The 11,734-nt window shown below is 37.2% G+C and overlaps 3 protein-coding genes across 4 annotated transcripts; 1 reads left to right on the plus strand and 2 right to left on the minus strand.

Moving 5' to 3' along the window:
• Window positions 1–3,134: 3,134 nt before the first annotated feature.
• LOC129241810 (coiled-coil domain-containing protein 124) lies at window positions 3,135–4,422 on the minus strand. The gene is made up of 3 exons (XM_054878329.1): window positions 4,004–4,422; window positions 3,701–3,948; window positions 3,135–3,635 (listed from the first exon to the last, which is right to left on the minus strand). Exons 1-3 carry the CDS (start codon window positions 4,211–4,213, stop codon window positions 3,449–3,451), a joined length of 645 nt encoding a protein of 214 aa, XP_054734304.1. The 5' UTR covers window positions 4,214–4,422; the 3' UTR covers window positions 3,135–3,448.
• A 16-nt stretch (window positions 4,423–4,438) lies between these two features.
• On the plus strand, window positions 4,439–5,675 carry LOC129241786 (pre-mRNA-splicing factor 18). The gene has a single exon (XM_054878298.1). It carries the CDS (start codon window positions 4,540–4,542, stop codon window positions 5,560–5,562), a length of 1,023 nt encoding a protein of 340 aa, XP_054734273.1. The 5' UTR covers window positions 4,439–4,539; the 3' UTR covers window positions 5,563–5,675.
• LOC129241795 (uncharacterized) lies at window positions 5,557–7,196 on the minus strand. Of its 2 annotated transcripts, none has more exons than XM_054878316.1 (5): window positions 7,058–7,196; window positions 6,425–6,792; window positions 5,974–6,342; window positions 5,853–5,914; window positions 5,557–5,796 (listed from the first exon to the last, which is right to left on the minus strand). In XM_054878316.1, the coding sequence occupies exons 2-5, from the start codon at window positions 6,764–6,766 to the stop codon at window positions 5,733–5,735; spliced, it is 837 nt and encodes a 278-aa protein (XP_054734291.1). In that variant the 5' UTR covers window positions 6,767–6,792; window positions 7,058–7,196; the 3' UTR covers window positions 5,557–5,732. The 2 variants fall into 2 exon arrangements, with proteins under 2 accessions (XP_054734291.1, XP_054734283.1); XM_054878308.1 differs by having other exon boundaries at window positions 6,425–6,819; window positions 7,058–7,194.
• Between the last annotated feature and the right edge of the window lie 4,538 nt (window positions 7,197–11,734).

The raw sequence follows: 11,734 nt of genomic DNA on the forward strand, positions 1-11,734 counted from the left end.
TTGCACAGGAATGCCGGGCAGCCCTAAATGATATTAGTGACGTATTCAAGGTCAGCCTTATTTGGGTTCCGGGGCATAGAGATATTGAGGGAAACTGTAAAGGTGATGAGCTATCCAGGAAAAGTACTGCTCTCCAACTGCTCAGTGATAAAAGTACCATTGGAATACCCATGGCCACGAGTAAATTAATAATAAAAAACAACATTATCCACAAGGCCAATAGGTCATAGAAAGATGAAGATACATTTGTAACAGCTAAGCTACTATGGCCGCAAATAAACAAGGAAACACAAAGGAATTGCTTAGTCTCTCAAGAGATAATATTTCGAGGGTCGTGGCTTGTTTAACCGGTCACTGGCTATTTGGCAGGCATTCCGCGAGATTAGGAGTTTTCTCCCATGAATATTACAGAAGTTGCAGAGTTGAAAAAGAGGAAGAAACAGTTGAGCACTTCCTCTGCAATTGTCCAGCCTTAGCTAAAATCAGAGCAGGTTGCCTAGGTAAATACTTTTTTAATTCTCTTACAGAGCTGTCTGGTGTGGGGTTGGGATCAATACTACGCTTCATTAGATACACAAATTGGTTTCACGAAGGAAGGTAAATGAGGTTCCCGTGTACTGTGCTACTGTGTACTGTGTGTATCACAACGGACCTGTAGGTCTAAGTGAGTTGGTCGTGCAGACCGACTATCACCATAACCTAACCTAACCTACCTTGCACAATCAGTTGCAACAACTCACATGTAGGACCACGCATAATATGACCAAAATATGAGGTTTTGCGGTGCTTTATCGTTAATAACAGCTCTCTATCTTTTCTAAGTTTCCGCTGATAGCACCACATCTCAAACGCCTCTAATTTATTCATACTCGTAACGCTTAGGGTCCATGCCTCCACACCGTTCAACAAAACAGACCGAAGGTAACATTTAAGGTACCGATGACGTAATTTCATGTTCTAGCTTTTATTGGAAAGAACTTTTCTGTAATTGAAGAAAGCTTCCCTTGCTGCTTCAATCCGACAGCAAATTTCTCTGTCAATTGCCCATGTTTCGCTAAGCCAGCTTCATAGATACTTAAATCGGGATACTTTTTGTTGTTGTTGCAGCATAAACAATTCTCGTGCATATACGAGGAATGCTGCTGAAGTGACAGTCCTTGGCCGGATATAAATCCAGGTCGTTCCGGTTACGTAGAACCGACTGTCGTGGGAACGGGATACTCTTTGGATTGGATTGTCGTATACATAAATGTTTGAATTGGTGATTTGCTGAGAGTTTTTTGGGTGTTAATACTTAGGCCGTATTTTGCGCTGACTTCTTTAAGGGGACAGATACCAGTAAATTTCGAAAACAAATTTTTTTTTTCATAAAATGTTAATAAAATGTTAATATAATCCTTTAAGAATATGTCAAAACGTTTTAGAATGTAAATTTAAGTATTTCTTATATTATAGATCGTCAACTGTGACGACTCTATTCTTTGCGTTCGAGCGCTGGGAGAGGTATAGTTACGTTCTATTCAAACTTTAGACGCGTTTTTCTCAAAACTATATTTTTCGAATTGGCGTACGCGATAACTCGAAAAGTTATTGACCGATCTCCCTGAAATTTTGCGCACATCTTTTTTATGATATTACTTTCTATGTGAATTTACAATTCGACAATTTTTCGAAAAAATAATTTTTTCGAAGCATTTCATTCCTCGAATTTTTTTTTAATTTTTTTTTTTTAATTCATATAGAAATTATGACATTAATAAATAAAAAAGAGAGATATAGTGATCACCGCGAAACGTCTTTTTTTTACTAATACTAAGTCTTAAAATACAGTTAAAATATATTGTAACATAAATGTGTACAAATTTTTAGACCAATAAATTTAAAAGTTTTTTCAAAAAAAATTCTGGAAAGTTCGCTTTTTCTCGGCCTTCTAACTTCATAAAACCCCTTAATGAAGCTTGGTTGAGATGTTAGAGAGTGGTTCAGAAACAACCTTTATAACTCCCAATTATTCCAGAAATAATGATTTTGTTATTATTTGTCTCCAAAGTGCCCTCGAGAACTTCACTAAGTTCATTTCCATTCGATTTTGCTACCAGATATTCAATTAAATTTCATTTAAATAAGATTTTCATTGTTAGGCAGGACAAAAATTCTTAGGTTAAAGAAAATTTGTAAGTGTTTATTAACAGCCCTAACAAAGAACAGTACGACTGTTTTTCTAACGAACAATTTGCATTACTGATACTTAGAAAGATATTCCATTGGGAACAAACTGATTTTTCTACCTTTGGTCGTTGAGAAAAAAATGTTTTTTTAACTAGTTTTGTTGTTGTTGTAGCAACTCATTATGTAGTGTTTGTTGTTGTTGTAACAGTTTTTTTTAATTGTGTTGTTGTTGTTGTAGCAACCCATTATGCAGTGTTTGTTGTTTTTGTAGCAGCTTATTATGTAGTGTTTTGTTGTTGTTGTTGTAACAGTTCAATAAGTAGTGTTTTGTTGTTGTAGTTCATTGCGTAGTATTTTTGTTGTTGCTGTAGCAGTTCATTAAGTAGTGTTGTTGTATCATTTCAGTAAGTAGTGTAATTAACCCCATGGTGTCACCCTCCCATCCCCCCAACCGACACTAAAGACATAGTCATTCCACGACAGTCGGTTCTACGTTACCGAAACGACCCGGATTTATATCCGGCCGAGGACTGTCACTCCAGCAGCATTCCCCATATGTAAGTATGGGGAATGTTTATGCTACTATTACTACTACATAGTCATTACTGTTAAAACAATAACAACAACAACATAATCAGAATAGCATACGATCCCTATTTTGCTTTAGTGCCAAGGAAAAAATACAGAATAGCCCAAATAAAACCAATCGATACTAAGCACACTCCCCCCATACATTTGCTGCTGAAGTTAGAACTTTGACCGGAGATACATAAATGCAACACTTTTCCAAAAACATTTCTCACAAACTTTCTGATAATGCTGTTAATTAAAAAAATTTTTGGCATTTCTGGTGTCGTAGAATGGGCTTATAGAAAAATAATGAGTAATAAATAATTGACTTATTAAAGGAATGAAAATCATTCGTCGATCGTTATGTGCTCACGTCAAAGATATTTACAATTCGATTTTTTGAGACTAGTTCAAATTTTTAATGAATATTTTCTGCATACAAATAAGAAAAATGCACATTTGTTTGCTTGTTTAAAACAAAACATAAACCACAGAAATATTTTAACTAAGTAGTAAATGATTTATAATTTAATTGTGATACTTGTATGTATATATATACTCGTGCCACACGCTTATCCACTATGTGCCAGCAATAAATATTATAAACACTACTCTGGGATAGCCATCAACACTGTGCCAATCAATGTGCCAAAATCAGATCCATCATATCAGTCAATAGACAGCGCTATCGATGGTGTCAGAGGACTGGTCAGTGTGTTTGATTGAAAGGATTCTCCGGCGATTTGTTCCATTCTTTCATAAGTATTTGTTTCCATTGCGACATACGTAGCGAGGGATTTTCTGCTTTGATACGTGGCAGATTGGCTGTCTCGAATGTTCTATAAGCTGCGCGCATTCGCTTCTCTGGATGCTTGTCTTCCTCGTCATCTTTCACACTGTCAGATATTAAGAAATATTACCAAAATGTGTTAAATAAGAATTGCAGCATTTAATATTTTACCTTAAAGCAGCCAAAGCCTGATCGACACTAGTTGCTATTTCCACATCTGCCATGGAACGATTCAGATTTTCTTCGATAATCGGTTCAGGCAACACTACACGAGCTCCCGGTTGAGGTTTAGCAGCGTTAATGGCATCGATAGCGCGTTGTTTCTTTTCCAGCTCCTCCAATATTTGTTGGCGATGAATTTTTGCCAGTGGTTGTTTGCCTTGTGTCTTAATGGAGGACATTTCTTGATCGAGCAGCGCCTGAGATGTAGGTAACCATAGGATTATGGAATTAATATAGCCCATTGATACGAACCTTTGCCTCTGCCTTTCGCCGCACAGCTTCAGCGCGTTTCTTTTCTTCCTCCTCACGACGTTGTTGTTTCTTCGCCAAATTCTTATCATTGTCTTGCCAAAGTCGATCCTCAGCCTCCTTTACAGCTCGTTCGCTTTTGGCTTGCTTTACAGCTTGCTTCCGTTCACGCGCTTCCACCGCCTTCGAATTCATTCCCATCTTCTTTGGCATTTTTGTGTTAATTTTTAAATATTTTGTTTGTGAAATATTGGCCTCGTCTAAGGTGTTTAATTAAAATCCGCACATACAGTAATTTCGCGAAATTATACAAAATTTTGACGTTTTCCAAAGTTGTGCACAAAACAGGGTTGATGCGTGCCGAAAGAAAAACGCAAAAATTGAATTCGTGCCAACACTGTAAACAACAAAACAGCTGCACAGCTGACGTTCTCTGGCAGCTGTTCAAGCGAATGTCATTTGAGAAGAGCGTCCGAAGCAAAACCTTAAGAAAATAAATAAAAGTGCTGCTAGGCAAAAATAAACAAAATATTACCAAAATGGATATAATAAAAGCTGAAATCGCTAGAAAGCGAAAATTGCTTGAGGAAAAACAGCTTGTGGATGACAAAAAGAAGTATTTCAAACGGGGTGAACTTATTGCCAAGAATACAGAAGAAATACTGCAAAAGGTGGGTTACAAGAAACAAGAAAGCCGCGAGGAGGACCAAGCACCAGAAGGGCACTATAGCTACGACTCGGAAGGGCAAAACATTCTCCCGCGCTCTGAAGTTATACGGCGTTTGCGAGAACGTGGCGAACCTATACTTATTTTCGGCGAAACGGAAGCCGATGCATTTCACCGCTTGCGGCAATGTGAAATCTCACAACCAGAGTCGAATCGTGGATTTCGCAATGACTTCCAAGAAGCCATGGAACAAGTAGATCAAGCATATTTGCAGGAGATGTTTGCCAATGCACCCACGGCTAAAGAAGAGCAAAAGTCGGAATTGGCCGAATTGGATGAAACTGTGACGTGGGACAGCATAAAAGAGAGCGCCATCAAGATGGGTCGAGGCAACAAAGAGTACGACATGGATGTTATTATAACTTTATTGACGTTTTTGTTAAAAATGTGGAATGACCAAATTGCCACTTATTCGAAACAGGAAAAAATGTCTACTAAAACAAAAATGGCGCGTGTGATTTTTACTCAAACACGCGAGTATGTGAAGCCTTTATTCCGCAAATTAAAACATCACACCTTGCCGGAAGATATATTGGATAGTTTGCGTGACATTTGTAAACGTCTACTCAATCGTGATTATATCACAGCTAGTGATGCTTATTTGGAAATGGCCATAGGCAATGCACCCTGGCCAATTGGTGTAACTATGGTGGGTATACACGCACGTACTGGACGTGAAAAGATTTTCTCTAAAAACGTCGCACATGTAATGAACGACGAAACGCAACGAAAGTACATACAAGGTCTGAAACGACTGATGACCAAATGTCAAGAATACTTCCCGACTGATCCCTCGAAATGTGTAGAGTATGTCAGCAAAAAGGATCGCTTTTAATGACTTGGAATGATTTCAATAAAGTTTTTTTTTTTATTTAATTATCTAATAAGAATGATTAGTTGAAATTGTGAATATTCTCCTTTTTTAAATAAAGTTATAAATATGTCCGAGATAGTTGTCACAAATGCGTTATTATATACTGGAAGGGAATGAATGTTGTCACAGGTTTATTTCTTGCCCAGCTCAGCAGCACGTTGGCTGGATTTTTCTACAGCATTTATGAGAGTTGCGCTGCAAAAATAATACAAAATGGGGTTATTTCTTAAAAGATAACTAAATTCACTTACCGCAAGTTGCCCTTTTCCAATTCGTGCACACCTACAATAGTTGCACCACCGGGTGAACAAACCTAAAGCATGATTTAAGTATAATTTTTGCAATGCTGTATGAGTATATGAATTTAATTACCTCATCTCGTAAAACCGCTGGATGTTTGCCACTCAGCATTACCATTTTCGCAGAACCTAATAACATTTGCGCCGCAAACTGCAATGCCATTTGCCTCGGCACACCTTGTTTAACGCCGCCATCAGCCAAAGCTTCAATTATAGTATACACAAATGCCGGCCCGCACCCAGCTACACCAGTAACAGAGTCTATCATAGCCTCTGGCACTTGCTGGGCGATGCCTAAGGAATTCAGCATCAAGTGTAGTTTCTCCAAATCCTGTTGCTTTACATAGGAACCAGGTGTGTACACAGTGATGCCCTCACCTATTTGCATGGGTGTGTTGGGCATTGTGCGTATCATTTTTAAGCCATCCACAAAAGAGAATTTCTAGAATAAAGGAAATTGGTTATCAACTGCGTTACGAGTGCTTACGTTTGCAAAAAGTTATTTTTTAAAGGCATTAGCTTACCTCTTCCAGTGTCTTGAGATTGACCCCAGCCAATACCGAGACAAATAATTTATCTTTGTCTTTCGCAGTGGTAGTATACATTCCACGTAGGTGTGTGGCCATTGGTGTTAGAATATGTGGTTTCACGCATATAAATATAATGTCAGCCTTGTCCAGTACTTCGCAATTATTGTCTGTGGTTGTTATGCCTATATCACGCCAACGTGCCAAGTTCTCGATATTCGGTCCTGACACAAGCACCTGTGAGGTTTTTACAAATTCCCGTGTAATAAGCCCGGAACCTATAGCGAAGGCCATATTGCCGCCACCGATGAAACCGATTTTTTCGTCCAATTTTGCCATTTCGGATTGGATTAACTAGAGGTGCACTAAGTGGCCAGAGGATGGGAAGAAGTCTAATAATGTTAATTTAAAATAATGAGAACGTTTTGATTAAAGCTAAGTATGGTTTTCTTTTTTTTTTATTATTAAGTGCCAGTTTGCTAATTGACAATATTCGTATTTGGCTTTGTATACACAGTCTGCAATGCATTATTGCATGTATACATTTTGTTGTTATTTACAGTTCAACTGCAAACATGCACTATCTTTTTATTTAATTTTTTTATCTATGCAGATCGTCAATTTTATCACCTTTTTATCACAAGGCTAGTGTCGTAGTGTCTATCCGTCTTCCGCTACCGGCTGCAATTTACTTTATTACGCAATAACAGTACAAAATTGCCAGATGCGGGGATTAGAAGTTTTGTCAGTAATTCTGCAATGTGCATTGCTTTGCGCCAGAGGATATTTTTATGGGATTTGTTCTAGTAATGATTATGATAATAAGTGTGTTAAACCCATGTAGCCTCATTAATCACATACGTTTACAGCAGTTAATCTAGCAGTTAAAGGTTGTATAAAAATTCTTCCATACAAATAAGATAAATATACGCTCTGATTTCGTTGTTTAAACGATGCATGCAAATTTATATATCAAATAATACAACCCTGCTGCAAGGTGTTCAGCTGATGTATCAACCGCAAATTTGTATGGTAAAATGGAAATGGGGAAAGAAATGCAAAATGAAATCTTTCTGCACTTTCTTCTTCAGTTTACGTTGGTTTTGTGCAATAGAAAATAATAAATTGAAAGTGAAGGACAAAAAATTAAACAATGTTCGAATATCAACTTCGCTAAAAATTTCAAACGTCAGTTGTAACATAATAGCAACATAAATATTCCCCATACATGTACGGGGAGCGCTGCTGAAGAGATACATATACATATAGTAAATCCGGGTCGTTCCGGTAACGTAGAACTGATTGTGGATTTTCATTCCACCATTTAAAGAAAAGCGAAACAAATGATTGCCCATGAAATATGTGCCTTAATTATGAATATTGATGATGTCTAAATATTATATAATAAAATATAGTTTTTTTTGTTTTTTGAAATCAATTATACATAAGAATATGACATAAAAAAACATATTTTGTGTGTCTTAAATTGCCGTAGTCATATTGTTTTTCATAAGTGCATATTTGTATATCATATAACTACTAACATTTTTTGTGGGTGTTTCAGCCTTTAGCGCCATCTGTGTTCGAATAGCTAACTTTATTATTTTTGAAAGCTGCGCTTATAATAAATGACTGCTTCCTCTTCCTCGTCTCTACAGCTTCTGCAGTATTAATGAGAAAAGTCAATTTCTAGAGTCAATTCTGCTTCAGTTCAACTATGGATTGACGACTTCATGAGGTCCACCCATAGAAGACGTTAGCGATCCTTCTCCTAAAACTCAGCAGAAAGGACCAGAGAGTACTGGTGGGTGTAATCACAGTGACTACGTCTGTGGCCAGCATATGGCTACCATGGAAGTCGTAGACAGCCCGATATGCCAATCCTGTCTTGAGAATGACGACACTGCAGAGCATTTTCCCTCTAGCTGTCCGGCATCCTCTCGAATCAGACTTAGGCTGTTAGGTTACGATGTACTGAGTATCTTCCTCTTCCGGATCTCTTATGATTCATCAATGACCAATTTCTCCGTCTTACCATCCATACTGTATCTATTCTGTCTTTCTATTCCTTCCACTGGAATCTACGCTTGCGCTATCGGAAAGATCGGATATAATATCTGTTCAAGAATAATGACTCCAGCAGCATTCCCTAAACTATGTGGGGAAAGCTTCATGCTGATAGAATAACCATCCCCATTTTTTAACCAAATTCCATTACAAATGTTGATCACTACCAGGGGCCGAATCGTAACAGTCGTGAACGAGCAATTCGTCACGTAAAAGAACGCAAACCGGATTATAACTATCGTGAACGTGTTATCGCTATCGTAATTCGGTATGATGACAAACGTCATCGAGTAATCGACCAACTCGTTCGTTCGAATTGTCATTCGATCGGTTATTTATAAACGTAATTGCGCAGAATTTCAAAGTATTAACGAAAAATGTAAGAATAACTAAAATATATGTAAATTGTGTAACTTTAAATGAAGTTTTATAATTTCAGGACAAACTGTAATAAATTAAATAACAAGCAGAAGGATATAATGGCACATTTCATGAGTGTGAGCACACAGATTTGGCCAAAAATTCCTTGCCGAATTGTGCACAAGGAAGGTCGACTGCCAACCGACTTTGGGAAGAGCTCAGCAAGCAGTTAAATGCGGAAGGACCGCCAATAAAAAATGCGAAGTTATGGAAAAAAGTTAGTAGATATATTATAATCATGTTATCAAAATGAAACTTATTAGTTTCTTTCTAGGTATACGCAGATCAGAAGTACAATGCGAAAAGAAAGTTGCCCTTCAACAAAATTTCAAAAAGGCAAACAGGCGGAGGACCTTACCAGCAGAGGGTTTTAACTCCAGCTGAGCAGCTAATAGTTGAATCTGCTGGTCTTGAAGCATCTGTTTCAGGAAACAGCATGGTGCAAACATATGGTAGTTCACAACCTGCACCAGTCGCAGTTGCTTCAAGACCAGCATCAAGTGCTTCGGCCTCAAGCAGGAGCAGTGGACGTAATTCGAACCATTCAACTAGTAGTGTTCCAAGTCGTTCCTCCTCCAACAGCCCTGCTTCCTGTACGCCTTCTCGTCCAGTCGCTCCAACTCCACGAAGAAGAACAATAAATAAAGCTTCGCTGCTGGAAGAAAAATAAAATTGACAGCAGACCACCATAAAGCTATGGGACAGAAAATCGATAGGCTGCTTCAAATTAAGGAGAGGCAACTAGAGATTGACGAGAGGCAGCTTGAAATAAGTGAACGACAGCTAGCTGTCTCTAGGAGGATTTTGGCGATGAAGGAGGAGAAGCACTGAGCTATAATAGCTGTAAAAGAACTTGATTTGAAAATAAAGAGTATTGAATTAAACCAATGGAAGGTCAATGAAAAAGAAAAAAAATAGTGTCCCTCCTTCTGAATTAAAATCCTCTTTGTAAATATGTATATATGGTATTCCAAATTTTTATTCAAGTTTTATGTAAATATGTATATATGTAATTGAAGTTTTGTTTAAGTTTTTGTAAATATGTATATATAATATTTAAGTTTTATTTAAGGTTTTTGTAAATATGTATATATGCATTTGAATATTTATTTCAGTTCTTTTTAAATAACTATACCTGAAGTTTTGTTCAAGTTTAAATTAACTAAATTTTACGTTTTTAAATGGAGTAAAAAAAAGCATTAAATGAAATTGATTTTGAATAAGTATCCATTAGAGTTTCGAGTTATTTTATTTTATTTAGGTCGGTTAGCATTATACTTCAAAAGCATAATAGTATAATATGAAAACAAGATGGTTATGTCGAGTTCATCAACGAGATTTTAATTTGATCTCTGATTGTTTGGCCGATTCTAGTATACTGGCCTTCTCCAGACACTATGTCAGATGCGGTTTGACTCTCTGAATTTGTTGCTGTAAAGCTCACATTAAATTGTATGCAAATGTTGTGAAGCGCTGCACACACATTCGCAAACCTAGCCACTTTTATAGGATCATATCTTCCTCTTTTGTTGTATTCTAGGATTTTTCACCGACCTTTCAGTACACCATTAGTTCGTTCAATGATGCACCGTGCCTTGGAATGAATTTCATTGAACCTTGCTTCACCTGATCCGTCCGATGGATTTCTGTACGGTGTTATGCACCACGGCTCAAGTGGATATCCAGAGTCCCCTATTAAAAAAAACAACACGTAATTTAGCACAATCTAAATCAATTGTAATTCTATTATATATGTATAACACATACCTAGCAGCCAGGCATTGTCACTCCTATTGTGCAAAAAACGATGTTCCATAACCATTCGTTCGTTTGAATGCTTCCATATGAATGAGTCGTGGGCTGCACCCCCATATTGGCAGTTTATTGCGAGAATTTTCGTAGTGTGGTCGCAAATCTAACAGAATCAACCTTAAAGTAACATTCCATCTCTTTATTAAAAAACTCACCAACATCGCATTTATGCTATGAAAACCCTCCCTGTTGAAATACATGTGCTCGTTGACCGTGGGGTTTTGTAGTCCAATGTGGGTGCCATCAATGCATCCAACCACTATTATTAAAAAACGAACATTAAATAAATTTTTCACAGCTAAAACATGGATTGAATTTACCTCCTGGAATTTGATAGTTCTCAACAAACCACTCTTTGCACCTTCTCGAATCATCTGGCTCAAATTTAATATGTTTAGGACACAATTTGGCTTTAATTTCTTCCAAAACATTGCCCGTTAATTTCGAGACAGTGCTCTGGCACATTCCTATCAAATAGTCATTGTCTATTGCATGCTGATAGCCACCACTTGCGAGTAGGCTGAGACACGCAGCCGGTTGGAGAACCGCCGGAACAGCTTTTGTGTTTTGGCAATTTATATTTAGGTTATTTAAAACATAATTAAATGCTTCTTTGCTTAAGCGAAACCTTTTGATAAACCTGAGGAACTGATAAAGCGAAGGATATTTATTACCTATTTTTCGTCATATATAAAGTACTTACGCATTGTTTGATAATGCTAGCGGATTGCTTTTGTCTCGAAGTTGTTTTCGCACAACTCTTTCATTATTTTCTTCATCGCTGGAACTTAAATAAAAGAAAATACTCGGATCCATTTAAACTTTTTATATTTTCGTTACTTTCTGCGGTTTATTTTGACACTTCAAATTCTATTATGACTTAAAAAACGAAGAAGATGAGAAAAATAATCGATAAACAACATTACAATTACGATACGTTTTCTTTCGACTGTTATGATCCCAACTCGTTCATTCGATTATCGACTCACGTAATTTGTGTTCGAACGA

The sequence above is a fragment of the Anastrepha obliqua genome, chromosome 1 (genome assembly GCF_027943255.1).
Source record: "Anastrepha obliqua isolate idAnaObli1 chromosome 1, idAnaObli1_1.0, whole genome shotgun sequence".
NCBI classification, from domain to species: domain Eukaryota; kingdom Metazoa; phylum Arthropoda; class Insecta; order Diptera; family Tephritidae; genus Anastrepha; species Anastrepha obliqua.

What these genes read in the sequence shown, in the direction of transcription:
- LOC129241810 (XM_054878329.1), bottom strand. Translation starts at nt 4,213, where the DNA reads ATGCCAAAGAAGATGGGAATGAATTCGAAGGCGGTGGAAGCGCGTGAA. An exon ending in GGCGAAAGGCAGAGGCAAAG is followed by an intron (nt 3,949 to 4,003) that starts GTTCGTATCAAT and finishes CCTACATCTCAG; the next exon opens with GCGCTGCTCGATCAAGAAAT. An exon ending in CAGGCTTTGGCTGCTTTAAG is followed by an intron (nt 3,636 to 3,700) that starts GTAAAATATTAA and finishes AATATCTGACAG; the next exon opens with TGTGAAAGATGACGAGGAAG.
- LOC129241786 (XM_054878298.1), top strand. Translation starts at nt 4,540, where the DNA reads ATGGATATAATAAAAGCTGAAATCGCTAGAAAGCGAAAATTGCTTGAG.
- LOC129241795 (XM_054878316.1), bottom strand. Translation starts at nt 6,766, where the DNA reads ATGGCAAAATTGGACGAAAAAATCGGTTTCATCGGTGGCGGCAATATG. An exon ending in CAGCGGTTTTACGAGATGAG is followed by an intron (nt 5,915 to 5,973) that starts GTAATTAAATTC and finishes ATCATGCTTTAG; the next exon opens with GTTTGTTCACCCGGTGGTGC. An exon ending in TTGGAAAAGGGCAACTTGCG is followed by an intron (nt 5,797 to 5,852) that starts GTAAGTGAATTT and finishes TTATTTTTGCAG; the next exon opens with CGCAACTCTCATAAATGCTG.